The sequence below is a fragment of the Lepidochelys kempii genome, chromosome 17, assembly GCF_965140285.1.
Source record: "Lepidochelys kempii isolate rLepKem1 chromosome 17, rLepKem1.hap1, whole genome shotgun sequence".
NCBI classification, from domain to species: Eukaryota; Metazoa; Chordata; order Testudines; family Cheloniidae; genus Lepidochelys; species Lepidochelys kempii.
The window spans coordinates 19,091,569-19,118,826 of NC_136396.1; the positions used below are offsets into that span (position 1 = coordinate 19,091,569).

General features: G+C 45.8%; 1 protein-coding gene across 5 annotated transcripts; it reads left to right on the forward strand.

Annotated features, from left to right (window-relative positions):
- Positions 1 to 4,406: 4,406 nt before the first annotated feature.
- Positions 4,407 to 27,258, forward strand: ORAI2 (ORAI calcium release-activated calcium modulator 2). 5 transcript variants are annotated; one of them, XM_073315381.1, is made up of 4 exons: positions 4,441 to 4,524; positions 6,048 to 6,268; positions 9,754 to 9,994; positions 15,128 to 27,258. In XM_073315381.1, exons 3-4 carry the CDS (start codon positions 9,767 to 9,769, stop codon positions 15,671 to 15,673), a joined length of 774 nt encoding a protein of 257 aa, XP_073171482.1. In that variant the 5' UTR covers positions 4,441 to 4,524; positions 6,048 to 6,268; positions 9,754 to 9,766; the 3' UTR covers positions 15,674 to 27,258. The 5 variants fall into 5 exon arrangements, with proteins under 5 accessions (XP_073171485.1, XP_073171482.1, XP_073171483.1 ...); XM_073315383.2 differs by lacking the exon at positions 4,441 to 4,524 and having other exon boundaries at positions 4,540 to 6,268; positions 15,128 to 15,274; positions 21,526 to 27,252; XM_073315382.1 differs by lacking the exon at positions 6,048 to 6,268.

Below are 27,258 nucleotides of genomic sequence, written 5' to 3' on the forward strand. Positions count from 1 at the left end.
TCCTGTCTTCTCTTATTTGAATGTGATTTAACTAAAACAAGAACCTCTTGCTTGCTGATTTTAAAGCTAGACTGAGGAGTTTTTAAAGTGCATGAACAATACTTTGTTTCATGGAGGTGGGGGGGGAAGTGTGTGAAATTCCAGGAAATCTAGAGTTACGGTAAAGGAGAAATAATTAACACTATGTGGCAATGCTGGGCCATCCCAGCCATGTTTGGATTAAGGGACAAAGAGATCAGTAGTGATACTGACGCTTAACATGGAAATAACAGAGTTGAGACTGTAGGGAGTTGCTGTGTATACTGTGCCTTTAATTTTCTGAGAGGAGGAACTTTTTCTTCTAATTTTTCCAAAAGAAAGTAGGTCTGTAAACACTACAGAGCCAGTCATCTCTTAAGGGGGAGCAGCGTCTCTTTCTGTCCTGCTTTGAACCTTGTGTTGCTGTGTTAAATATTTTGCAGTCCTGAGGTACACACATCCTTCTCTTATAGACTGTCCTGGGGGCGGTCTCGGCAAAAAGGCCCAGCGCTGTGCAGCCTCAGGGTTGACCCACACTAGCAGAGCAGCTTGTCCTGCCACTGCTTGAACTGTGCCGTTATGTGGAGAGTGGACTTTAGGTTTCAGGAGCTGTCAGTGTAGCACCTTCCATCTGCACTGACCAGTTAAACTAAAACAAAACCCATTATTGTGTCCATTGCCTGCACCTTGGATTGAAGAAAACAACTTTTATTTCTTTTTAACTTGGAAGTGCTGGTCATTTTTTGAATGCTTTTAGTCCAAGAGCTATTTTTTTTTCCCCCTCAAGCCTTTGCTGATGCTGAGTTATCTTAAAATAACCTTAAAAGAAAGGGAGACTATTAGATCAGCCCTCAGCATCTGATGTTGCTGTCTGAAAGTTATTTAAATTCCAAGGCTTGTCCTTTGAAGGCATTGTGCAGATTTCCTTTGTGGATGAGGACTGAAAGGTTTTTTCACCCACAGGTGACGGTGTGTTTATCTTTTTTCCTTTTCCTGTGAGCTCATGCGAGAGCTTAGTAATTGCTTTCGCCCACATAGTTGTTGAAGCATTTAGTGTGCTATGATCAGTGGCGTTTCCCCAGGGATCTTGGTACAGACATGAGGTAGGACGCTGTGCCTTCTGCTTGCTCCAAGCAGGCAGAGGGTGGGCAAAATTTCCACACTAGGATGATTTGTAGGTGACAGGTAAAACATAAGTTATTTCCCAGACTGTATGTGGGGAAAGGGAGGAGAGGAGAATGAGTCTCATGAATAACTGTACCCTGAGGCATTGCTTCTCTTCTGAGCTGTCATGTTGCTGGGCTGAATGAAATGAACGGGGTTTTTCATTAATTAAAGGCATGTGTGTCACCTGAGAACTCTTGTCTGAATGGTGAAGATGGACTTGTGTCTATCCCACTACATTAGGGTTCAACTGCATTCAAGCTATGCTGCCTGGTTCTGTCACCTTATGATTCCCTTAATGGCCTATAGTGAATTGTGTATGCACACATCTCCTTCCAAGAACATTAAGCGTGTGTGTGAAACTCAAAGGACTGAAGATGCATGACTGAAGGTGAAATGTGTCCTGCTGTCTCCATCGCTGGCAGTCTTTTGGAGAGCTGAATGTGTGTGTGTGCCATTTCAAGCCATGTTTGGTGTGTGTTGCAAGAAATCCTGCAAGGAACTGTATAAGCTGCTTTAGGGATATGTTTCAAGGGTGTCTCTTACAGGACACAGACATTGTACAGTAAGTATCTATGCAGTATGTCTGCCCCCTGACCGCTAAGAGCACAGTCTGCTGTGGTGATCGTATAAAGGAAAATTAGTATTGTTATCCTCCTCATACAGAAAGGAAAACTGAAGTACAGCAGGGGAAGTGGCTTGTTCTGGGTCCTGTGAAAAATCGGTGGCAGAAACCCAGCTCTCTGGATTTCTAGTCCAAGGCAGTCCCAAATGAGGATTTGTAAAATAAAGGCTACAGTGGTAAAACTGAGCAACTTTCAGCATCTCACCTTGAATGAATGTAAAAATTCAACCTAAATGAAAAGTAAATTAAAATACATATTTATATTATTGTAGGGCTAGGAATTATTTGGATTGGTGCTATCCCTTTAATTGGCTTTTGCTGTGTGTTTTCTCTTCTCTCCCCCCCTCCCTCCCCCAAAGAAAATATGACTTTGACTTTGGGGGTCAAGCTGCCCCATTGTGCTACTTTTTCCTGGTAACTTCTGGTATGGAATGTGAATTTTCCTGCATCTCCTTTTTAAGTAAAGAACTACTCCTGCCTCTTCCCTGCAACACAATCCCCATCCCTGCTCCCTCCTACACGATTTCCAGCAGAGTCTGTAGAGAGAAGGTGCAACCCAGGGCGCCGTGCTCTGCCTTTGTTTCTAATGTACAAAGGGATACTTTCCTGTACTGCAGCCAAAGGTGGAGGTTACTGCCTTTCTGAGTTCATCTCAGCGGGACAAAAAGGGATGTTTTGTAAGGCAGAGGGATGATTGCTGGGGTGCATAATTATTTATTCTACAATAAAGCAACCGGGGTGGTTCTTTCCATTCTATTGAGTCCCTCTTGGCCTCGGTGCAAAGAATAGTGGTTACGTCAGAATAGGCTTGTGATGAAATTTTGATGCAACGGATTTGTCTTTTGATCTTCAAAAAAGCCTCCTTCAACGATTGTAGGCCCTGCAAACATGATTATCCGCTTGGTTGCTCCTGGGTCATTGGCTCTATCTGTGCTTGTATATAGCATGGCCCTGCAGCAGCCCAGTGCACTTCTCAATCTGATCCTTGTAAAACACACAGGGTATGGGCCTGGCCGTGTGGGGCCACTCCGTTCTCACCCCTGTAGTGCTCTGCAGGCAAGGGGCTATGCCTGCAGGGTGCTGGGCCCTGGGGGGCGAGGGTGTCTGCCCCTTGCAAGGTTGGGGAGATTGCCTACTTGTTGGGATTTCCCTGGAGAGTGGGGATGAATAGCGCCAACCCTGCAGTCCCCTTCCTGGCTCTGGGAGCGCGGGTGTTACGCGATCCCCTAGCAGAGAGGTACCCTGGCGTGTGTGGCAGCTGTAGCACCCAGGGCCAGCACTGCAGGGTAGGGGGGACCCTCTGCACACTTCCTGCCCCATCCACTCCTGCCCCCCTGTGGGGAGAGCCCCAAACTCCCACTGGCCCCCTGAGAGAAAACCCCAGATTCCCTTGGCCCCCTCTATGGGGGTGAGCCCCAGACTCCCCCTGGCCCCCGAGGGAAATCCCCAGATTCCCTTGGCCCCCTCTATGGGGGTGAGCCCCAGACTCTCCCCTGGCCCCCGAGAGAAAACCCCAGATTCCCTTGGCCCCCTTTATGGGGGTGAGCCCCAGACTCTCCCCAGCCCCCTCTATGGGGGTGAGCCCCAAACTCCCACTGGCCCCCCGAGAGAAAACCCCAGATTCCCTTAGCCCCCTCTATGGGGGTGAGCCCCAGACTCTCCCCAGCCCCCTCTATGGGGGTGAGCCCCAGACTCCCCCTGGCCCCCCGAGAGAAAACCCCAGATTCCCTTAGCCCCCTCTATGGGGGTGAGCCCCAGACTCTTCCCAGCTCCCTCTATGGGGGAGAGCCCCAGACTCCCCCTGACCCCCGAGAGAAAACCCCAGATTCCCTTAGCCCCCTCTATGGGGGTGAGCCCCAGACTCTCCCCAGCCCCCTCTATGGGGGTGAGCCCCAGACTCCCCCTGGCCCCCGAGGGAAAACCCCAGATTCCCTTGGCCCCCTCTATGGGGGTGAGCCCCAGACTCTCCCCAGCCCCCTCTATGGGGGTGAGCCCCAGACTCCCCCTGGCCCCCGAGGGAAAACCCCAGATTCCCTTGGCCCCCTCTATGGGGGTGAGCCCCAGACTCTCCCCAGCCCCCTCTATGGGGGTGAGCCCCAGACTCCCCCTGGCCCCCGAGGGAAAACCCCAGATTCCCTTGGCCCCCTCTATGGGGGTGAGCCCCAGACTCTCCCCAGCCCCCTCTATGGGGGTGAGCCCCAGACTCCCCCTGGCCCCCCGAGAGAAAACCCCAGATTCCCTTGGCCCCCTCTATGGGGCTGAGCCCCAGACTCTCCCCAGCCCCCTCTATGGGGGTGAGCCCGACTCCCCCTGGCCCCCGAGGGAAAACCCCAGATTCCCTTGGCCCCCTCTATGGGGCTGAGCCCCAGACTCTCCCCAGCCCCCTCTATGGGGGAGAGCCCCAGACTCCCCCTGGCCCCCCGAGAGAAAACCCCAGATTCCCTTGGCCCCCTCTATGGGGCTGAGCCCCGGACTCCCCCTGCCATCCTCATGCGTGGGAGGGGGGTGAGCCGCAGGCCCCGCCCATCGCGCCCCCACCCCGTCTGGAGCTGGGCGGCTCCGGTCACGTGGTGCGGGACTCCCCGGGTCACGTGGCGGCGGGGGTCCGGCGTTGCCTTGGCAGCGGCGGCGGCGGCGGCTCGGGCTCGTTGGCGGCGGCTGCGGCGCGGTCGGCGGGGCTGAGCGGACCCGCCCGGGCACTGCCCCCGCCGCGGCGCGTGAGTGACGGGATGCCTATGGCCCCCCCGGGGGGAGGGGGCGCGCGGGCTATGGGCCCCCCCGGGCTGCCGCGCCTGCTCTGCCGCCAGTGACAGGGAGCCGCGGGCACGGCCCGGGCTGAGGAGGGCGCCGGTGTCTCGGCTCCCGCCCCGCCTTGTCACGGGGGCTTGGCCTGTGGCCTGTGGCCGTAGCCCCCCTTCGGGTCCCAGTGCCATGGGGGGGGCTAGGCCAAGCCCCGGCCCCGGCTGGAGCGGTGTGTACCGCGGGGGGGGGCTGCTGAGAGCCACTGACCCAAACTGCCAACCCGGCCTGTGGTGGAAACCGCTTCAAGCCGGGGGGTGCGGCGGCCCCCCCCGGCCCCGGCCCCGGCCCCGGGCCCACGCCGGTCTTGGGGCCGGGGGCGGAACCAGGCCAGGGTCCTGAAATCCCCGCCCCGGGGATGGAGCCACGCCGGCGCCCGGAGGCTGAGCGCGGCCCCCTGGAGCCCTGTGCCGAGGCCGCTGGTGGCGCGGCGGCGGGGAGATGCGAGAGGGACGCGCACCCGCCGGCCGGAGTGGTGGGGTCTCCTCCTCCTCCTGCTCCTGCTCCTGCCTCGGCTGCGACAGCCCCTGGGCGTGCGTGTAAAATTGTGTTGTAGGCCGCTGGGATCGGAGGCACGGCAGAGGCTTTCCCTGCGATATTTGCTGCTGTGGGGGCCGCTGATGGGACGGAGTGAGATCAAAAACCGCATTAACCGGCACCGGCAGAAAGCTTCCCATCTTCCACGCGGTGTGCTGGCCTGAAATGTAGCCGGGACAAGCGCATCTCTGTTGTAACTCCACTAAAGTCAGAAAAGCTACCCCAGGAACGAACGTAGCCCCCTGTGTTCCCAGTGTTGTCTGGACCTGTCGGTTCTAGGACATGAAAGAGACAAGGTAGGTGAGGGAATATCTTTTATTGGTCCAATAAAAGGTATAACCTCACCTACTCTCTCTCCCTTGGCCCCGTTTGACTATTACCGTGGTTCTCAACCAGGGGTCCGGGGCCCCCTGTGGGGCCGCCAGCAGGCTTCAGGGGGGCCGCCAAGCAGGGCCAGCATTAGACTCGCTGGGGTCCAGAGCGGAAAGCTGAAGCCCCGCTGCATGAGTCTGAAGCCCGGGGCCCTATCATCCAGGGTTGAAGCTGAAGCCTGAGCAATGTAGCTTCATGGGGGGCCTCCGGTGGCGTGGAGCCCCAGGCAGTTGCCCTGTTTGCTACTCGTTAATGCCAGCCCTGACTTCTATATGCAGAAAAACACAGCTGTGGCACAGGTGGGCTGTGGAGTTTTTATATCCTGTTGGGAGGGGCCTCAGAAAGAAAAAGATTGAGAACCCCTGGACTATTAGACTGTGGAAGAGTCTCCTTATGGAATTGTGGCTGTCTTGTCACTTGGTCCAAAACTCGGCATGACATAGTGCTGGTGAATAGACTTTGGAGAGCACTACTACGCTGCCTTGATAATAGTGCTCTTCCACATCTGCCCTAACTTCCATTTCTTTTCCAGTCTATGAGAGGCAACAGCTGGTGGTCCTGCCCCTGTCATATTGCAAGGCGGGAGACCAGGATTCCTTGAATAATTGGGCCTCTCTACTCAGATGCCTGGCCAGTGATTACGGTGCAGTAAAACTGTTCTGTTAAAGACACCATCCACAGAGGAATCTCCTTCTGGGTCTCCTGTCTCAACCCTCAGAACCATCCAGTCATTTCCCACTGCAGTCAGCAGAGGTGCTTCCACCAACTTTTTTGTTGCTTATCTGGCATTGGCCATTACTTATTTTGCTTGTTGCAGTGTTGTTCACATTTATTTTAGGATATCTGTCCAGCGACTTGCACTCAGAGTCACAATCCTGTACTAATGGTATTTTTTTGAAAAGGGAAGATTATTCACCTGTGAATCTGCTTCTTGAAAATATCATGCCGGAGCCTCCTTTTCCTTCTTTGTTTGCAGGAATGTTTTTGAGGTGGTGTCATTTTGTTCCGGTTTTTATAGACATTTTATTTGATTTCTGAATGGGAATAAATTGGGAGGTCTTGCTTCCCACACAGGTCAGGGACTGAGTCGGAATACCCCAAGGGCTGAGGCTGTAGCTGCTGGTACAAGCTGACCAGGAGGAGGGTCGTGCACTCTGACTATTACTGTGTCAGAGGGACAAAATCTGAAAGAATTTGCAGAGCACAAGACTCCAGAGTGAGAATCCTCTGTCGCTGTATCTGCAAAATAGTAGAAATTGCTGATGAGCAACTTTCCCTTGTTTGTGGCACCTTAGAGACTAACCAATTTATTTGAGCATGAGCTTTCGTGAGCTACAGCTCACTTCATCGGAGTGAGCTGTAGCTCACGAAAGCTCATGCTCAAATAAATTGGTTAGTCTCTAAGGTGCCACAAGTCCTCCTTTTCTTTTTGCGAATACAGACTAACACGGCTGTTACTCTGAAACCTTTCCCTTGTTTGCCACAGCAACCTACTCTATTGCTGGTTCACCATGGCATGTAGAAGTAACATCCCTTTTAAAATAGTATATGGAACGAAGACGGTTTCTACGTAGTGTTGGCACTTGAGTGACATTTACCTCCATCACTGCTTGAAACCCTGGGGGAAATACTGGTTTATTAGTTATGTTTGTAGTCTCCATTTGCACTGCATGGGTATGAATAAAAAGTAACTTGTGCCAAACTAAAGGCAAGGTGCTTTTGATCTTGAAGTGTGGTACTGAGATGAATTAGCACCACGTCATGCGTGTTCTTGTACATGCACCGGTTCCTTCTAGATACGTATAAATATTCACAGCATTAAAACGCTGATGTGGTCCAGTTCTGCAGAGCTCTTCTCATTGAGGTCAGTGGCAGTCTTGTTGGTACAAGGATTGATTGCAGGATCAAGGTCTCTGTTGTTTATCTAAAGCCTCCTAATTAGGATATGAGTTTCAAACTTGTGCCAGAGTTCACAAACCCTGCTCAGTTAAATTCTACTGTATGTCCATGAGTAACACTGTGATCATAACCCAAGAGGTTGCCTTTTAAATAACAATAAGGTTAACTCATAGTTTTAATGGAGGTGATATCTGGGTCATGGCCAGTGTTGTATGTGGTCAGTTGAAATAGTCTTGTTGATTTAACTTGGTTTTCATACAGTTGGTTGAATCTGACGATGTTTGCACATTTATGAAACTACATAGTTCAGAAGTAAAACCTGATTGATTTTCCCCTTAAGAGTCACGTCTTTTCCTTCCCTAAGCGAGGCTGATGGATGTAAAGAAGCACAAATATTGGTCACAAATGTTGGCTGTTAAGCATGGAATGGGGTGAGTGGGTTAGGAAATGCACAGCTGTCCCTTTCAAGGTGCCAGCCAGTTCAATTGCATTACATTATATGCCATTCAGCTCCTTTTGTATTTTTGCAATCTCAACTGAGGGGACGAAGCTGAACCCATGTAAAATGAATTGTGATCCGTGATGTGATTGTTACAGTTCAGGGCAACTGCACCTGTATTCTCCCTCTATGGTCCAGTAGTGGGACCCATTTTTAGGCTTCCAGCTCCCACTTGTTACCTCTCTTGAGTAGAGACCCACTTTCCTTTCCCATGTGACTGGGGTTTTCCCCAGGCTGCATGGTTCCCTGCCTGCATTGTGGTATCCTCAGCAAACCAGACTTCCTAAACAGGCCCACATCTGTACTTTACTTTCTCTTCGAAGGCTTATGACCAACTTAACTGTCAGCAGTTATGTTACCACGCAGCTATTTGTAAGCAAGCACATTTATTCTTAAGGTGTAGGCATTACAGTGAAAACATATTAAAACAACAAAAGAACCTACACGCATGCTAATAAGCTTATACACCAGAGCCTACAACCCCCACCTCCTCCCCAAACTCCAGCAAGGACTTTGGTAGGAGTCAGTCCTTCAAAACCCGCACAGGGGATTTTCTGTGGTTACAAGTCCATACAAGTCTTAGCTCAGAATAGGTTAGTCTTTCCTTTATACAGCTTGGGCCTTTGACCTTGTGACTCCAGGACAGGTAATCAGGAGACGATGGTCCTTCCTTCAGGGTGTAGCTTCAAAAGGCTGGACTTTTGCAAAACTGGAAGTGGGAATTTGCATTTGCCTCCCCCTAGAGCAGTGGTTCTCAAACTTTTGTACTGGTGACCCCTTTCACATAGCAAGCCTCTGAGTGCGACCCCCTAATAAATTAAAAACACTTTTAAAATATATTTAACACCATTATAAATGCTGGAGGCAAAGCGGGGTTTGGGGTGGAGGCTGACAGCTCGCGACCCCCCCCCCATATAATAACCTTGCGATCCCCTGAGGGGTCCCGACCTCCAGTTTGAGAACCCCTGCCCTAGAGATTCCCCAGTTTGTTCAAAAGTCCATTTTTGTCTGGCCCATTGTTCAAAATAGTCCTTTGAAGTTCATAAAACTTCTCAGGTTCAAATCCCATCTTCCCCCCTAAGGATACTACATACAATCCCAGCCACATTAATACATAACATTTGCCTTTGATACAATGAACTCCAAAGCTACTTAAATTTAATTCAGTAAGGTTTTTCAAAGATACTGCAGGAAATTGCCATCTCTTTCAGGGTGATTTAATTGAAAATGGTTCAATTTAGAAAATAATTAAAATTGACACACTGAGTACAGTAGCCGATATTACAGTAGTGCTTTAATAAGAAGCTTTTGAGACGCACCCATGATGCAGCATGGAATTAAACTGTGTCACTTTGGAAACAAAGTAGAAAGAACAAGCAAGATTTAGATTTAAGATGGTTGCCCTTATTTTTTCAAACAAGCAAACGAGGATGGAGAGGGAGGGGCAGAATTAAGCAAGGGTTTAAAGTTGAAATGCAAACTGGCCGCAGCCTAGAGATACAAAGTTCATCTGTCACCAGCCCATCCTGAGCTCATGCTGAAAGTAGTTCATGGTCTTACTTATGTAGTCTTTCCCCTTGTAACTCCCATAGGCATTCACAGCAGTTACAGATGAGCAGGGAGTAGAGAGTAGAGATGCTCTATATGTCATGCAATCTAGTTTACATCTATCTCCCGAGGGTACTTTTTTTAATGCAGCTTTTTACTGCATTCCTATCCATATGTCTTATACAAATCAGGCTAATAAAACAGTCTCTGGGATTGCCTTCTCCTGTGCAATAGTTCATACTTGTTCTTTCTGTTACTGCTATCCTGATGTGAAAATATTTTATTTCTCTAGCATTGCTTTCATCATGAGTTCCGAGTTAAATGTCCCGGCGGATCCTGCCACTCCTGCTTGCGGCTCTGAACCTGGCACAAAGGGCATGGATTATCGGGACTGGGTCCGACGTAGCTATCTGGAATTGGTCACTTCAAATCATCACTCTGTTCAGGCTCTCGCATGGAGAAAACTGTATCTGAGCCGAGCCAAGCTCAAAGCTTCCAGCAGAACGTCTGCTTTGCTCTCTGGATTTGCTATGGTATATTTTTCTAGTTGCTGGATTGTGAAATGTTGAGTTGTGTAAAACCTTCCTCTGTTAATAGGGGTTGTTTTCTGTACATAGAGCAGGACATTCCATCATTTCCTTATTAGGTGGTAAGGAATCTGAGTGTGTGCATTTTTGTTTGGCTGCTGTTGAAAAGTTTTAACACAGAGAGCAGCTCTCTCAAGACACTTGTTGCAGTGTTGTGATATCCGCTACCTAGAAATAGTCTCAGGGAGCCCCAAAACCCATGCCGCAAAGTATCGGCTGACCTGTTAGTAACTGGCAGCCCGCAAAAGTCTTTGGCATAAACAGAACACTTGAATAAGATGATGAAGTGATGAACCTCCCCCTTATCTAATCTCTGGATCTCACTCTTTGGTGGACGGAATTAAAACTCCTATCCATATGCATGCGCAGCAGATATGTGTGGTAGTAAGGAGGTGGAGGAATAAACACTGCTCAAGAAAATGCAGACCTGGTATTAGGGCGTTTTTGGTTCCTGCGGGCTTGTTCTTTTCATAGGTCCGTGTAAAGAGGAGTGTTGTGTGAGTGAGGGGGGTATGAAGGGATTTCAGGAGTGAAGAGAGAGAGAAACAAGATCCGTAGAAAATGTTTGGTTTGCTTGTAATTTTTTAGTTTAAACACTGACAATTTTTTCTCTGGGTTGCAGGGGATTTTTCTGGGTGTGGGGGGAAGGAGTGGGGGTTATATTTCCTTTTGTCTTTTTGTGGTTCACCCCCTCCCTGCCAATATTTTTTCTTTTTGGGTATAGTATCTGTATTCACAAAATATAGTAATGTACAGTAGAACCTCTATTTGACAGACTAAATGGGGATTGAGGAGTTCATAAAATGAAAGTTCATAAACTGAACATCTCAAAATTACGATAGATAAGTTGTACAACAAATAAGTTGTACATAAGCTGCAGTTTGGTGTACTGCATCCCTTTCTTCTGGTCCTTCAAACCACTGCAAAGCCCTTTCCAATGCATTAAAGGCATCAGAATATGAAGGAATGTCAACTTGTTCTTCATTGACATCACTTTTGTTGTGTGTGGGTTCTTTTTTTTTTTTTTAATTTCCTCCCCACCCTTACAGGGTCAGGAAAAATGGTTCGTATAGTTGGTGGTTCATAAGATTGGTGTTCATAAAATCAAGGTTCTGCTATATGTCCGGTTGTAACTTCTTTTGTATTCTGAAGTAGCAGATGGAAACTTCTAACTGGAAAAAGTTGCAGATCCCTGATCCAATGTATTTTTGTTCGATCCTCCAGCATAGCAGCTTTCTTGATGTTAGGCCCTGTCTACAGTAGGCACGCTTTGCCAGCATAGGAATAGCAGTATACTATTACCAGCCAAGCACGTCTAATGTGGACACAGATTATACTGGCAAAACTGTACTTGTACCTGTATAGAAAAACCACTCCCACAAGCGAAACAAGCTGTGCTGCAAAAAGCACAGTTTTGAGGGTATAGTTGTGTTTGTGCTAAGAACTTCTGATAGCATAGCTCTGTCAGTCATGTGTGAAGAGGTGTATTCCCTTACTGACAGAGATATGCTGGTAGAAGTCTGCAGTGTAGCCAGGGCCATCCCTAGGGTGGTGCGGGGCCTGGGACAAATCAGGCCCTGCGGGCTTGGGGGCCCCACTCTGCATTGGCGGCTGGGATGGATCTGGCCTGGTGCTGAGTTGCCTGCTTCTGCTGACAGTTGCCAGCGCCTACCTCAGGGCTATTGTTGGCCATAGTGCCAGGGTGGCTCAGGGCTCCTGCCGGGGCTGGGGACTTGCAAAGCCCCAGTCGTTTAGGGTGGCCTCAGAGCCCTGGTTGCGTAGGGTGGCAGCTGAGGCCCGGGTCGTGCGGGGCGGCAGCTGGGAGCCTGGGGGTGCTGCAGCCCTGCCCTCACCTCTAGTTCCCATGCCTATGTCTTCCGGGATCAACTGTGCAGGCCAACCGCACCGGCCCATGGGGTCCCCCAAAGCGCGGGGCCCGGAGCAGTTGCCCCGATTTGCCCTACCCAAGGGATGGCTCTGAGTGTAAAAATCAGTAGTTAATAAGTTGGTTATTAGAACATAAGAACGGCTGTACTGGGTCTAGCCCAGTATCCTGTCTTCTGACAGTGGCCAGTATCAGGTGCTTCAGAGGGAATGAATGGACAGGGAATATATCGAGTGATCCAGCCCCTGTTGTCCCCAGCATCTGTCAGACGTTTAGGGACACCCAGAGCCTGGGGTTGCATCCCTGGCCCTCTTGGCTGATAGCCATTGATAGACTTATCCTCCATGAACTTATTTCATTCTCTTTTGAACCCAGTTATGAAGCCCAAAAGTATAATGTCCCCTGGCAATGAGTTCCACTAGTGGACTGTGCATTGTGTGAAGAAGTACTTCTTTTTATTTGTTTTAAAGCTGCTGCCTGTTAATTTCATTGGGTGACACCTAGTTCTTGCTATGTGATAGGGTGAATTATACTTTTCTACGGGGTGCTGATGCTGGGGGTGCAGCAGCACCCCTTATCTTGAAGTAGTAATAACAACCAAATATGTGGTTTCTGCTTTCAGCACCTCCACTATAGAAATTGTCCCAGCACCCTTGCTTCTCTATTGACTTTCTCCACACCATTCAAGATTTTATAGATGTCTATCCTAGCCCTTCCTAGTTGTCTCTTTTCTAAGACTCACAGTCCCCATCTTTTAATTTCTCGGCGTATGGAAGGTGTTCCATACCCCTCATCATTTTTGTTGCCCTTCTTTGTATTTTTTCCAATTCTAATACATATTTTTGAGATGAATACTTGAGTGAATACCATCTGGTCCTGGTGACTAATTTATCAATTTGTTCCAAAACCTCCTTTGCTGACAGGTCAGTCTGGGACAGCATCTCAGATTTGTCACTTTGAAGGATTGGCTCAGGTATGGGAATCTCCCACACATCTGCTATAGTGAAGACTGATGCAAAGGATTAATTTAACTTCTCTGCAATAGTCATATCTTCCTTCAGTGCTCCTTTAGTACCTCCATTGTCCAGTGCCCCACTGACTGCTTGGCAGGCTTCCTCCTTCTGATGTACTTAAACATTTTTTTTCGCTGTTAGTTTTTGTGTCTTTAGGTAGTTGCCCTTCACATTCTTTCATGGCCTGTCTTATTTTATTTTAAAATATATTTTGCTTGCCTGTACTTTTGCATGTGACTTGCCAGAGTTTATGCTCCTTTCTGTTTTCCTTACAAGAATTTTACTATTAGGCCCTATTAGAATCTATAGGTAAAATCTGCTTCCTTTTAGTAGTATTTAGCAAAATTGTTGTATGTCTTTAGAGAGAGCATTTTGTATTAAAAACAGTGTCACTATCCTAACTCTAATGCATTCTGCAACTTGATCTAGGCAAATGGACCTTCTATGTCCCCGTGGAGTGTCACTGAAGTCCACGGAACTGCTCTTGGGCTTAGGGTCTACCCACTTAGATCCGTTTGCAGGGTCGGAAATCACAGTGGTCACTTTAAAAACAAAACACTACTTCTAAACTCACTGAACACAAACAGCAATGGGAAGTTCTTAGCAAATATACAGTATAAACCAGCTGACTTCTATTCATGGCATATTCGCAAGGTGTTTAGATGTCTGCTAAAATTATCCACTTCACTTCATGCTATTGGATCTGTCTCAGAAGGATTCTTGCTCCTGTTGGATTTTTTTTCAGTGCAACTGTTGAGAACTTCAGAGCTGACTCCAAGGAGCTCTGGTGGTTTGCGTATATTTTTTTTTAAATGAAAAGAAAATAGACCAAAATGACTTTCATTTTGGATGACGTGCGATTACATTCAAAGAAGTGGGATCTCTGGTCTTGGGTATTACTTGCAATATGTTTTCTTCATAAACCTAACTTTCAGAATATAGGGATTCCTTTAATTTGTGCAAATTTGTTACTAATTTTTCTCCAACTGATAGAATTGGGCATCCCAGTTAACAACCCTGGTATCATTTGCAGCCAATTTATTTCTGCTGCAATAATTTGGAAGGCAAATACTTATTAAACAGGCTGTGTACTCTGTCGTAAGAGAGGCAACAATCTGGCTATTGAAGGAAGTAAAATGTATTCCAAAGTCGTACTTTATTTACATATTTAAATATACATAAGTCCAAGTTACTGTAGTATGGGACTAGGATTCAGCTCTTTTCAGCATTCTGTTTCTGCTTCCAATTCAACACAGATCAGTAGTGGCTGAAAATTGTTACCAGCTGATGGCTGTTTAATGATCTGTGTGAAACGAGCTGCTGGGTCTGGGTCCCATTCCTATTGGGCAGGCATCCCATCACACAAACCATCATCACTAGTTGGTGCTCTTATTGGCTGTCTTAGCAGAGAAGCCAAAGACAGAATAGGCAGGAAGACAGCTCCTCTTTTTCCTGTAGGTATAGTCCCTCTAGGTCTAGTTTGAGGCATGTTGTCAGGGCAGGTAGGGAAGGTCTGCATTGTCACTGCACCTGTCCTGTGACACTGCAAACAGAGGGCTTCCAGTCCCTGTGCTCTCAGTCTAGCACTTCTCAGAAGCACTACATTCACTTTAAGAAGGAGGATCTTCAGAAATCCCGTTAATCATTTTCCTGGCTGAGCTAACAGCTGCTTCTGCACTCAGACTTCTTGGCTTGTTGTCAAATTGCTCTGAGGTGGGTTTTTTTCCAAATTGTCCAGTTTTTTTTCCCCCTCCTGTAGATCTGTTGGCCTGACTATTTGCAGAGGCTGCACAGCCATGTGCCTGACAGTAACACATTTATGTTTAGAGTTACCATCAACATCTTGCCTCACAGCATCAGTCCTAGCCCCATTTTGTTTGATGCTGTTCATATGGGTCACAGTTTAAGGGAGAGTTTGCTTAAAAAAAAAACCCCTGCAATGTTGAAATAATTTCCCGTGGGCTTGGATGTAACTTTGTGTGTAAGTCTTGAAAAGGGGAAAGATACAGACTGTTCATGCACCTTCAGAAAAAAGAAATAATCCATTTAAGCCCCAATTCAGGAAAGCACTTAAGCATGTGCTTAAGCACTCTGAATAATGATGCTTTCCTGAACTGGAGCCTTGAAAAGTGAAATATGGGAATTCTAGAAACTGACCGTCTTTTTTTTTTTCCCCCCCAGGTTGCCATGGTTGAGGTGCAACTAGAGATGCAGTATAAGTACCCCCAAATGCTGCTGATTGCGTTCAGTGCCTGCACAACAGTGCTGGTAGCAGTTCATCTCTTCGCCCTTCTCATCAGCACCTGTATACTACCTAACGTGGAAGCGGTGAGTAACATACACAACCTGAACTCCATCAGTGAATCCCCACATGAACGCATGCACGTCTACATAGAGCTGGCCTGGGGTTTCTCCACAGTCTTGGGAATCCTCCTTTTCCTTGCTGAGGTGGTGCTTCTGTGCTGGATAAAATTTCTGCCTGTGGACTCCATTATGAAAAACGAGACTGCTGTCATGCAAAAGCCCAGTGGCCATGTGGGCTGGCAAGCAGCCCTGGTCTCCACCATCATCATGGTTCCAGTGGGTCTGATTTTTGTTGTCTTCACCATTCACTTCTACCGTTCTCTGGTGCGGCACAAAACGGAACGACATAACCGGGAGATTGAAGAGCTTCACAAACTGAAAGTGCAATTAGATGGACATGACAGAGGGTTGCAGGTAGTGTGACAGAGGAACAGGGATCTGTTTCAAAGCAAATCATTTTGCTGAGGCTAAGAGCAAAATAAACATTTTGCTAACAGGAGCAACCAAAACCAATGATGGATTATATGGGGGTCTAACAATCTAAAATGCGAATTGCCTGATTTATAGGGCAATGGGTTCTAGTTCTTCCCCAAACTAATGGGGTCTTTGGCCTATTTCTGGTCCTACACAATTGTACACTTAAGTTGATACTGCCACACAGTTAAAGCCCAAAACTTTATCTACTTTAACATTATGTTCTGGAGGGTGATTTCCAAAGTGTTCCAAAGTGTTTAACAATGCAACCTTCTTTTGCCAAGAGTGAAATTACTTGATACTTCAAAAAAAAGCCACTGTTTTTGTAGGACCTGTTTGTTTAGGTTATTTTTAAGTGCCAGGGCTCCCTTGCTGGTTGTGCAGCAGCAAACTGACAAAGATTGTTTCCAGGGTTGAGGTGATAAATAGTGCTATCTAGTACAAATCTGAGGACATTCTGAAAGCACTGCCGAACATGGGGTGTTTGTCATCTTTATTATAGAATGGGTGTTACAGAAACAGGTCCCTAGAATGATGCAAGACGTTAGAAATCAGCAGTCTTAGTACATATGTCCTCCTTTTGCTATCCTCTCTTGCTAGTACCTAACCCTGCTTTAGAACAGGGGGGGAGAGAATTTCAGACTGGCAGGAGGCTGGGAAGCTCTGTTTTGCCTGCTTCAGTAGTGTCCATTCTTTTCCAATGAATGCACACCAAGATCTTCTAATGTTACTGATCATGAAAGTTTGTGTGTCCAGGGAAGGCTTACAGGTATTTTCATTTTAACAACAAAGACATTGTTAAAGCAGGAAACTAACTGGGAATTTAAAAAGGCCTGGCATAGAATTTCGAAGGACTAGAAAAGCAGATTTAAAGGGGTGAGGAAGGAGAGCACACCGCTGAAATCTGTCACTGTGTTTTCTTCATTTGCTTTGTATATACCAGAATAATTCGTGTTTTGCTGGCTTGGTTTGCCACATAGGGCTCAGCGTCCAGATCCCGTGCTTTTCCCTTGTTCTTTGTGCTAGTTGTGCCTGAGAGCTCTCAGCATTCTTACCCCTTAGGGAAGAAAGCCTCTTGCATTTTCTCAAACACCACATACCCCTTGTGGCACATGGAGCTGCATTTTTGCGTTTGGGGTGAGCTGCGTCCAGCCTTTGCCATTCCAAAGGGAAAGCTGCGTGCAGGTAAAGTACCATCACATTTCACTTATTGGCTGTATTTCAGCAGTGGAGGAGGTGATTCTTGTTTGTGCTTATGTAGCTTCGTGAGTGAAACTTGTAAAGCACTGTAGCATCTTTCTGGGTGAAAGTGTAATTAGTTGTGACTTTATTTATAACTACTTCATGGGGAGGCAAAATATTCTTCTGTAATCAGTAGCTTTATTTTAATTTTTAAAGGAAAAGTAACACTTATTTCAGCTACAGAAATATGTAAAAATATTTAAGCAAAATTGTCCTGTCCTGTCTCATCACACTCAGTAATCTGCAGGATGCTGCCAGTGCTCATTTCAGGCCCAATTCCCTTGCATTCGATAATAGTTTTACAATTTCTGCCAGTTCTTGAATAGTTCTAAAATAATTGAAGAAGTTTGTGATGTTCTATTTAATCCCTTCCCTTTAACCAGTGGTATTTAGGAAATATGTCAGTGTACTAAGTATCAGATTCCCAGCATGGAGTGTGTGTGAAATGAGTGCAGCAAGATGAGAATGTATCTTTAAATCTCTCTCTCTCTCTTTCTCTCTCTGACAAGTTCCTGGGAAGCCAAATCTAATCCTTTTTCTTCATTTTAATTCAGTCATTCCTGGGCAAGCGGGTTAGCACTCGTCTGTTTTTTCATCAGTTATTCTCACCCTCATCGACACGGGCCATGTTTACACAGGACTACCTACTGCTTTCCAAATACACAATATAAGGACCTTGTTTCTGGAAGGGATTAGTTTTAAAATTCCTGCTAAAGCTCCTGAATGTAATTTCAGTGACCCTCCATACCAAATGCTACTGCACTTCCTTATATGTAGCACCTCTATCCTAAGGACCCCAACGGGTTTTGAATGTCTCACAGTAATCTCTTCTTCCGTTATAGAAATGTAGCCACTATTTGACATTGCACAGATACCCTATGCAAGTTTTAGGATGGAACTTTAATACTGATTGAAATTGCTGGGATAGTTTAAGGAAGTAGAGTATAATTCCCTGATTTGGAGGTTGGCTAGGATATTAGGGTTGAATTCTGTCCCATCTCACCACAGTAAGAATTAGTATTGACATGTCAACCAGATCAAGATCACAGTAATGAAAATCAGAGTTTCAAATATAGTGACATGAAATTTTTCACAACCCTAAGTGAAGTAGCTAGGTTGACTTAAGTTTTTGGTGTAGACCAGGCCTCAGGTTGTGTCTAAGTTTGTCCACTAGAGCAGTGGTTCTCAACCAGGGGTCCGGTGCCCCCTGGGGGGCCACGATCAGGTTTGAGGAGGGCCGCCAAACCTGAGGGCCGCAATCAGGTTTAAGGAGGGCCACCAATTAGACTTGCTGGAGTCCAGGGCAGAAAGCCAAAGCCCCAATGCCCTGAGCCCTGCCACCCAGGGCTGAAGCTGAAGCCTGAGCAACTTAGCTTAATAAGGCCCACTGTGGTGCAGGGCCCTAGGCAGTTGCCCTGCTTGCTACCTCCTAATTCTGGTCCGGCCTTTTATATGCAGAAAACCAGTTGTGGCACAAGTGGGCCATGGAGTTTTTATAGCATGTTGGAGGTGGGAGGCCTCAGAATGAAAAAGGTTGAGAACCCCTTCACTAGAGGCTGTCTCCTGCAGGCCAGTAGGATGATTTGGCCCTCCAGCCATATCAAATAATTCTCTGCCATGGCAAATAAAGTCAAAACACCACCAAGCAAGATTGTGCCTTTTGCCCTCTTTAGGCCATAGCCCTGCCCTGTGTGTGTGTGTGGGCATTAATCCTTTCCCTTGCATCTATAGTCCTTTTGCTGCTTGGCTGCAGGGGTCCATGACAGCCAGGCATTCCTATACCCTCTCATCAGCTTCTTGCTACGGCTTCTTTCCAGCTCCTGCCCAAAGCGTAGTGGTTCCTTTTCTCTTTCTCCTGTGTCTCTTCATCTTCCTCTAATGTGTCTTCCTCGCCACCACTCTTGCATATCAACTCACTGGCATCTGTTCCTTAAAGGTTGCATATGGTGTCAGCCACCGCTACAGAAATTGTAGCTGATCTAAAAAAGGGTGTTTGGCAGCATGGTGAAACTCGGCCATTTCCCAAGCAATGTCTGAAGCAGCATGAGCTTGTTTTAATTAGACTTTTGCTAAGGCTTCCTGGAGTTGAGCCCTATTTTGGCCAGCTGTGCGTGTCTGAGCCACTATGCCAAAATCCAGCAGCTGCTGCTTGTCTTCACATGAACAGGATTCTCAGTAGTGAAGCTTGTAAGTGCCTCTCCTTCCATTATGTTCTCAGTTGTCTAAATTTACCAGTTGTTGTCTTCTGTTTACTGCATTTTCCCCCACTGCCTCTCGTTGCTATTGTCCCTCTATTCTAGATTTCACCCCTGGGACCCCCCCTGGAACCCCCCTATACTGTAGAGCAACCATTTGTCTTCAGCTCCCAACTGCTTGCTTCACGATTCCCAGGGCCAAGTTCTGCTTAGATCTATCTCTGTTCAGGCTTTCTCTCTGCAGTCTTCTGCTGAGCCCTTCGTGGGCTCTGCTTCTGATTCTCTGCCGCAGGGAGCCACCAGTGGTCTCCCTGCAGCCCCCCGATGACTGTTCTTCCCCAGGTCATCTTCTGAGTCTTCTTAGGCAGTTCCTTCCTTGGCTCCCTTTTAGCAGGGAACCATGCAGGCCCCGGCCCAAGCTATCCCTGTTGAGCCTTCCCAACCAGCTGCTGCTCTTCTCAGGTCTGTCTCCTCTGCTGAGGGAAGGAAGCTACCTACCTAGTACTTATAAGGCCACTCCTCTTCATAGTGTCAGGGCACCTCTTATTACTTAGATGACAATGATCTCTCTCTCTCTCCTCTCTTTCACTGCCACCAAGTATCAAGCTTAGAGTATTTCTGAAAAGAATGAATTTGAGAACAAGGGCACTATTGTGGGAAAGCCTGAGGGAAGAGATGGGCTTCACACTTGGCTCTGAATACACGAGGTTAGTGGCTGTTCTGATTTTCTTCTGGAAATGAGTTCCATATTCTTAGTCCAGACCCTGTCTCCCATAGTTACAAACCTACACCTATTGATCAACAGTATCATTGTTCCCATGAAAACATGGTGGCTGGGAGGCCCTTGTCACAGAGGGAGATATGTGGACTCAGGGGTTTGGGACCAGTTCTGTGTAGGGCTTGGAAAATCAGGACTGTGACTTTGAACTGGACTATCTTCATTGGGAAGCCAGTGCAGAAAGCAGTGTGTTGGGATAAGAACGGCCATACTGGGTCAGACCAAAGGTCCATCTAGCCCAGTATCTTGTCTTCTGACCATAGCCAATGCCAGGTGCTTCAGAGGGAATGAACAGAGCAGGTGATCAAGTGATCCATCCCCTGTTGTCCATTCCCAGCTTCTGGCAAACAGAAACTAGGGATACCATCCTGCCTGTCCTGGCTAATAGCCATTGATGGATCTATCCTCCATGACTGAATCGAATGAGAGAGAACTATCCACAATGAGAACTATCCACAATGACTCCAAGATCTTTCTGGAGTGGTAACAGCTAATTTAGACCCCATCATTTTCTATGTATAGTTGAGATTATGTTTTCCAATGTGCATTACTTTGCATTAGTCAACATTGAATTTCATCTGCCATTTTGTTGCCCCATCACCTAGTTTTGTGAGATCCCTTTGTAACTCTTCGCAGTCTGCTTTGGACTTAACTATCTTGAGTAGTTTTGTACTATCTGCACATTTTGCTACTTCACTGTTTACCCCTTTTCCCAGATCATTTATAAATATGTTGAATAGGACTGGTCCCAGTACAGATCTCTGGGGGTCACCACTATTTACTTCTCTCCATTCTGAAAATTGGCCATTTATTTATTATAATTGTTTCCTATCTTTTAACTATTTACTGATCCATGAGGACCTTTCCTTTTATCCCATGATAGCTTACTTTGATTAAGAACATTTGGTGAGGGACGTTGTCAAAGGCTTCTTGAAAATCTAAGTAGGCTATATCTACTGGATCACCCTTGTCCACATGCTTGTTGACTCCCTCAAAGAATTCTAGTTGATGAGGCATGATTTCCTTTTACAAAAACTATGTTGACTCTTCCCCCAACAACTCTTGTTTATCTATGTGTCTGATAATTCTGTTTACTATAGTTTCAGCCGGTTTGCCTGGTACTGAAGTTAGACTTACCAGCCTGTGATTGCTGGGATCACCTCTGGAGCCTTTTTTTAAAAATGGGTGTCACCTTAGCTGTCCTCCAGTCATCTGGTACAGAAGCTGATTTAAGTGATAGTTTACATACCGCAGTTAGTACTTCTGCAATTTCACATTTGAGTTCCTTCAGAACTCTTGGGTGAATACCATCTGGTCTTGGTGACTTATTACTGCTTAGTTCATCAGGTTGTTCCAGAATCACCTCTAATGACAGTTCCTCAGATTTGTATCTGGGTAACATATAACTGACCTGTGTTGCTGAGGACTTGGGTACCACATCCTAGACTATGCAGAGTTTCCTCTGGGAATGGGTCTTCCTTACTAGATACAGAGAATTGTAATAGTCCAGCCTAGATGTCTGGCAATTTGATAGATGGGATTGTAATGCTTCAAGGAATTCTCCTCTACTTTCTTCCTCCTGCTAGCATTCCTTCAACCTTATCCAGAGTCAGAAAGGCAATCAGAAAGCTTGGAGACCGTGGTGTTCAGTTGATGGAAGGAAGATGGACAGCTCGGTGTCATCCATGTACTGCTGGCACTTCAGCCCATGCTATCTCACTAGCTCTCCCAAAAGCTTCACACACATAGAAAAAGAGGGGAAAAAGAGCTAAGCCTGGTGGGACCCCTGGTGTGAGGGGGCTGGAAGCAGTTATTCCTGACAATCCATTGGGTTCAGTCTGAGAGGAAAGACCTGAGCCATTGTAGGACATTTTCCATTCATACCTGGCTGCTTTTGGAGACCACACAGGAGAGTTTGATCACTTGCTGCAGAGTGGTTCAGCATACTCCCTTAAAACCACCTTCTTCCAAACACACCTTGCTATAGTCTGCAGTTACCTGATTTGGGAGGAAACCAGGCATGGGCCAGAGGGAGCTGGGGCTTCAGATCTTTTTAAAGGCCCAGTTCACACTGTGACAAGAGGTAAATAATGTATTGGATAGAAAGTTGGCCAAAACCATGAAGCAACTGTTATCTTGCCTGCTGGACAGAACTTCCTTGTAAGGTGTTATACATCTGTGTTGTAGCTTGAGACCTTTCACTTAAGTTATGAGTTGGATATAAGAATATGCACATTTAAATAGTTACTGTCTCCAGATAGGAGGGGGGGAAATGCGAGCAGACTTCAAGAATCTGGATCTTTCCTAGGGAAATGAAGTTTACGTTAGATAATAAGAAATAATAAGTCTAAGGCCAAAGCTGGCTTATGTATGACAGAACAGTAGTCCAGACCAAAGATTTGGGAATCATAATAGGGAAAAGCTCTTAAAGGGACAGTGGACTTTGTCTTCATCTCCTCAGTTGTTTCTTTGCAAGTACCTGACACAGTTAGGATTGCTAAGCAGGTTAAGATACGATAAGATGTGCTTTGGCTCTCTCTGATGGGGACTTTTTGGAAAGATTCGCAAAATCCACTTAGCGGTGTCTTACTGAAAGCAGGGTAAAAAGAAAAATTGTGGGTTTAATTTTAAAAAATGGCCCGATGCACTGTGGTGTTCACACGTCGGGGTTCTAAGCAAACTATTTTTGAACATAGCTACAGGAAAAAATGGCTGGAATCTGACACTTGCCCGGGACACGAACCCTCCCTGAGGGCGTGCGTGTGTGCCTCTCTTTTGAGGAGCAAAGAGATGAGACATTGAAACCCCGATTAAGGGGAAAATCACATCTGAGTATGCTCATGCAGCATCTGCTAAGATTTTAGTAGCGCCTGTTGAAACTCCCTCCCACTTCAACATCACTGAAATTCTCCCTGATAGCGGAGGGCCCAGACAGGGACATCAGCTGGTGCTGGGACTGTAAATGTGTCAGTGGAGGATTTTGCTGCAAGGAAAAGGTGAAAAGTGCAGGTGCAGAAAATCCAGAAGCCCATGATTTTAGAGTGCATCTGACTTTTGATGCAATTGCAGTGTGAACTGTAAGAAAAGCGTTTCCAGCCCAAACAGTGGCAGCCATAAAGGTGAGAATTCTCTCCCCTCCCGTACTGAAATAGGTATGGTCTTCAAAGCTAAATTAACACTACATAGAAAATTAAGATAAGAATGACAACACAGGGTCAGCCCTAGCTCAGTATCCTGTCTTATGACAGAGGCCAGTGCCAGATGCTTCAGAGGGAATGAATAGAACAGGGCAATTATCGCATCCCGTCATCCATTCCCAGCTTCTGGCAATTGGAGGCTTAGGGACATCCGGAGCATGGGGTTGCATCCCTGACCATCTTGGCTAATAGCCATTGATGGATCTATCCTCAGTGAATGTATATCTTTTTTTAAACCAGTTATACTTTTGGCCTTCACCACATCCCCTGGCAGTGAGTTCCACAGTTTGACTGTGCATTGTTTGAAGAACTACTTCCTTTTGTTTGTTTTAAACCTGCTGCCTGTTAATTTCATTGGGTGACCCCTGGTTCTTGTGTTATGTGAAGGGACAAATAGCATCCATAACACAAGACTTAAATAAACAAATAATTGTCATTGTGCCTGGAGTGGGTCACAGCTAAAAATGCCAAACTCAGGACAGATGTGCCCCAACTGGTGGTATATTCTACCACTAGATTTTACCGAACCAGTAATAAAATATACTCCTGGATCATTATACTAATTTTACCATGCAGCCACAAACAATTCCTGTAGGCATTCCAGCCCCTTATTACCACCCAGACAAACTGGACTTCTGTGATGTAAGGTTATTAAAACCAAAAAACACCACACATTAGGTTCTACCCAGGTCAATGGATGTGCAGGACCTTACATGAAAAGCAACTCTGCAGCCAATCCTTAGTAAACTAACTAAGGATTTATTAACTAACAAAAGAAATGAGTTATTAAAAGGTTAAGACAGGTAAAACATAGTACTGTTGGATCAGAGAATGTAGGCCAAAATTTGTTAGCAGGGATGTTAAATCTGCTAGTTTCCTATAAGTCTCTCTGGGTTGCCCAAATAGCTTTGGGACCTCAGTCCTGTTGTTTAAAACTTCTCTGGTCAGAATTCACCGTCCAGAGATGGGGTAGGAAAGAGGTGGCCAGGAGCCTTTGTTCTCCCCTTTTTATATCTTGACCCTTTTTGCTGGAAAAATCCTGGCTGTCTCAAGGGGTCAAGTGGCTCCATGGCATAAGTGCTTTGCCCTCAGTTCCTCATATGAATTTCAAATCTTTGCTTGCCCCTTTCTGGATACATGCTGTCTGAGGTGTCTTTACCCTTGTTTACAGCTTCTTTGTTATTCCTGAAGAGCTAACCTATGGATGATTCTCAAGCTCACAACAACTTTGAGTTACAAATATATATCAACATTTGATAACTTCATTTACAATGATGATACGTTCAAACAGGACAATGAGTTTCAGCAAATCCTGACTTTTTAAATGATCCCTTACAAGGCATACTTTGTAAGAGATTTATCACAATTTTGCAACAGTGGTGACCATATTGTAAACGGTCATCTTCCCCTTTAGACTGCATCACAATAATAATAATAAAAGACAAGTACAAATTATTTGTCGTAAAAGGAAAGGAAAGGCACCAGACCACAGTAATGCAGCATCAAGGTTTGGATCTTGCAAACATTTGAATATCTTTAAGCACATGAGTATGCCCACTGAACTCATCTGTAAGTACTTGAAGGGTTGGAGCCTAAGGCTGCTCACTTAAAATCATAATCAAGATACAAACAGAGTTTTGGAAGGGATAAAAACTCCAGATGTAAGGTTGGAGCCAATCTGACTAGTGGGGATTTGGATGAGACTTGCCTGGGGGCAGACCACATCTGCCTACTATGGGGTTCTGGCATCTTCCTCTGAGGTATCTGGTGAAGGTTCTGACAGAGACAGGATACAGATGGACCTCAAGTCTGATCCAGTCTATTAATTCCTATGTTCCTATGATTAAGATGCCTTAAACACCGTGGATGAATTAAGGTATGGCATGCATTTTACAATACGCAGTATTAATATGTGGGAAGGTAGAATGCACACCACCACAGAGTTAATATGCTTGACTTTGTGACTTCAGCAGCGTATCCTTAGGAGCTGATCCTGCAATTTACAACACACAGATGGATGCTGTGTCCATTTGAAGCCCTATTGACGTCTCTAGGGCTCCATGAAAGCGCAATAGTCTGCCATACAATGTAAATTGCAGGACTGGACCCTAAGCTGTTTGTCCACTATTTTTGTTTTGTATTTCAGGACATCCATTCTCTTCTCTCCCCCTCTCTCCTACTTTCTGGTTTTTAAATTCTCATGCCCTCAGCGTTCCCCATTTCATACCTTCCCCATCCTCCAAGCTTTGTACCACTGCCATAAGCCCCTCCCCTCCCATTCCTTTCAGCCTGGGAAACAAAGAAACCACTTGGATCCCCAAGTGCCAGCACAATCAGGCCAGCCCATTTATTTTTTAATTAACTTCTCACCATCAATCTCCTTTGTGTCCACTTCAAAGTTAATACGCTAAATCATTTGATAACCATCTGAATATATCAAACATCTACATTAATATCTGTACATACAAGTCAAAGCTCACCTTTGCTTTGATTCTAACAACTGATATAGAGAACAAAATGTTGAATCATTTAAGTGCCAGGAGAAAACTTTTGAAGTCGGGGGGGGGGGGGGGGGTTCCACCTAGTTCCTGTTGAAGTCTTGCTTTATCTATGCATGGAGTATTTTATGGGGGAAGACTGTATTTAGATATGTGAATAATAAGAACCCATCCTATGTGAAACTGGATAAACATTTTCTAAAGTATAGTGGTCTTTACACTGTCATGCTGTTTAAGACTCTATTTTTGAAGGCTAGACTGAGTCATCCAGTGTCCTGTATGGACAAAAAAAAATATATAATAGTATATTAGGATGTTGACCTAATTTAATTAATTTGGCCAAATATGTTAGGCTCCCCCTTTATAAAATGTACAGGATGCAAGTCAACTTGATGATTTTGATTTTCGAGAAGGACCCTGTTCTTGGAATGTGTTCACAAGCACTAATCTAGGTTAAGAAAATATATTGCTCTGATAGGAGGTACTGTTGCATTGAACTTTAATAGTTTAAATGTATTACATTAACTGCATTAGCAAAGAAGCCCAAAACTCTTCTTAGCATCTACTAGTTACAGATTAAAATCCTCTTTATACTTACCACAGATCTCCACAATACCTGATCATCCAAAACAACTATTAATGTCTTTACAATGCTGCCATTCTGCCTTTTCAGTAGAGAACATGCGTATGGTTTTCACAAACGAAAACAGAGCCACCATGTGTGTCCCTGATGCCACAGCAGCATGAAATGGCAGGTTTACAAGTATTGCATTCGGGAGCTCCTTAAACAGGTGCTCATGTCAATGTTTACCTAGGAAAAGTATGCGCTAAGATGCAGCAAGAAGCAAACAGTGACCAAATTAAACGTCAGCCTCTCTCAATACATAGCATAAAACCCTTTAGTTTATAGTTCAGAGTATAACATACATTTTTAAAAAATTAGTTCATACTGAGTCTCTCTAGTCTGTTTTCCTCGGGGCAGGAACTGTCTTCATTTAGACTGTACAGGGCTGAAAACACAGCCAATAAACACACAGCACAGTGTGAGCCAAAATATGCACTACAATTTATCTTCTTTTTATGGAGTTATGTTCTCCATGAAACCATCTGGTATCATACCTTGAGATTAAAACGGGCATATGTAGTAGTTTAGCAGTGGAGTGAGAGCACAGAGCATAAGTTAAAGGAAGAATGTTTAATGACTGAAATATAAGGACCAAACACTAATTTAAATACTCTGTCTACTGTTGCTTAGTAAGCTTAGAGCATATTACTGCAGAGGCTAAATGCTAACAGCAAACAGGATAATTTAGGACCATGGATCAAAAGTATTGTTACATATACAACTGTGGTACTCTAGGCTTCCTAACTAACTGTACCATTGTACAGAGCTCCAGGATGCTGCCACTACCTACCTTCCAGTCAATTGGATATGCACTGAATTGAGATGGAGTTAGGAGCACCCCAAGACTCATCTTGTGATAGATTTCAGAGTAACAGCCGTGTCAGTCTGTATTCGCAAAAAGAAAAGGAGTACTTGTGGCACCTTAGAGACTAACCAATTTATTTGAGCATGAGCTTTCGTGAGCTACAGCTCACTTCATCGGATGCATCCGATGAAGTG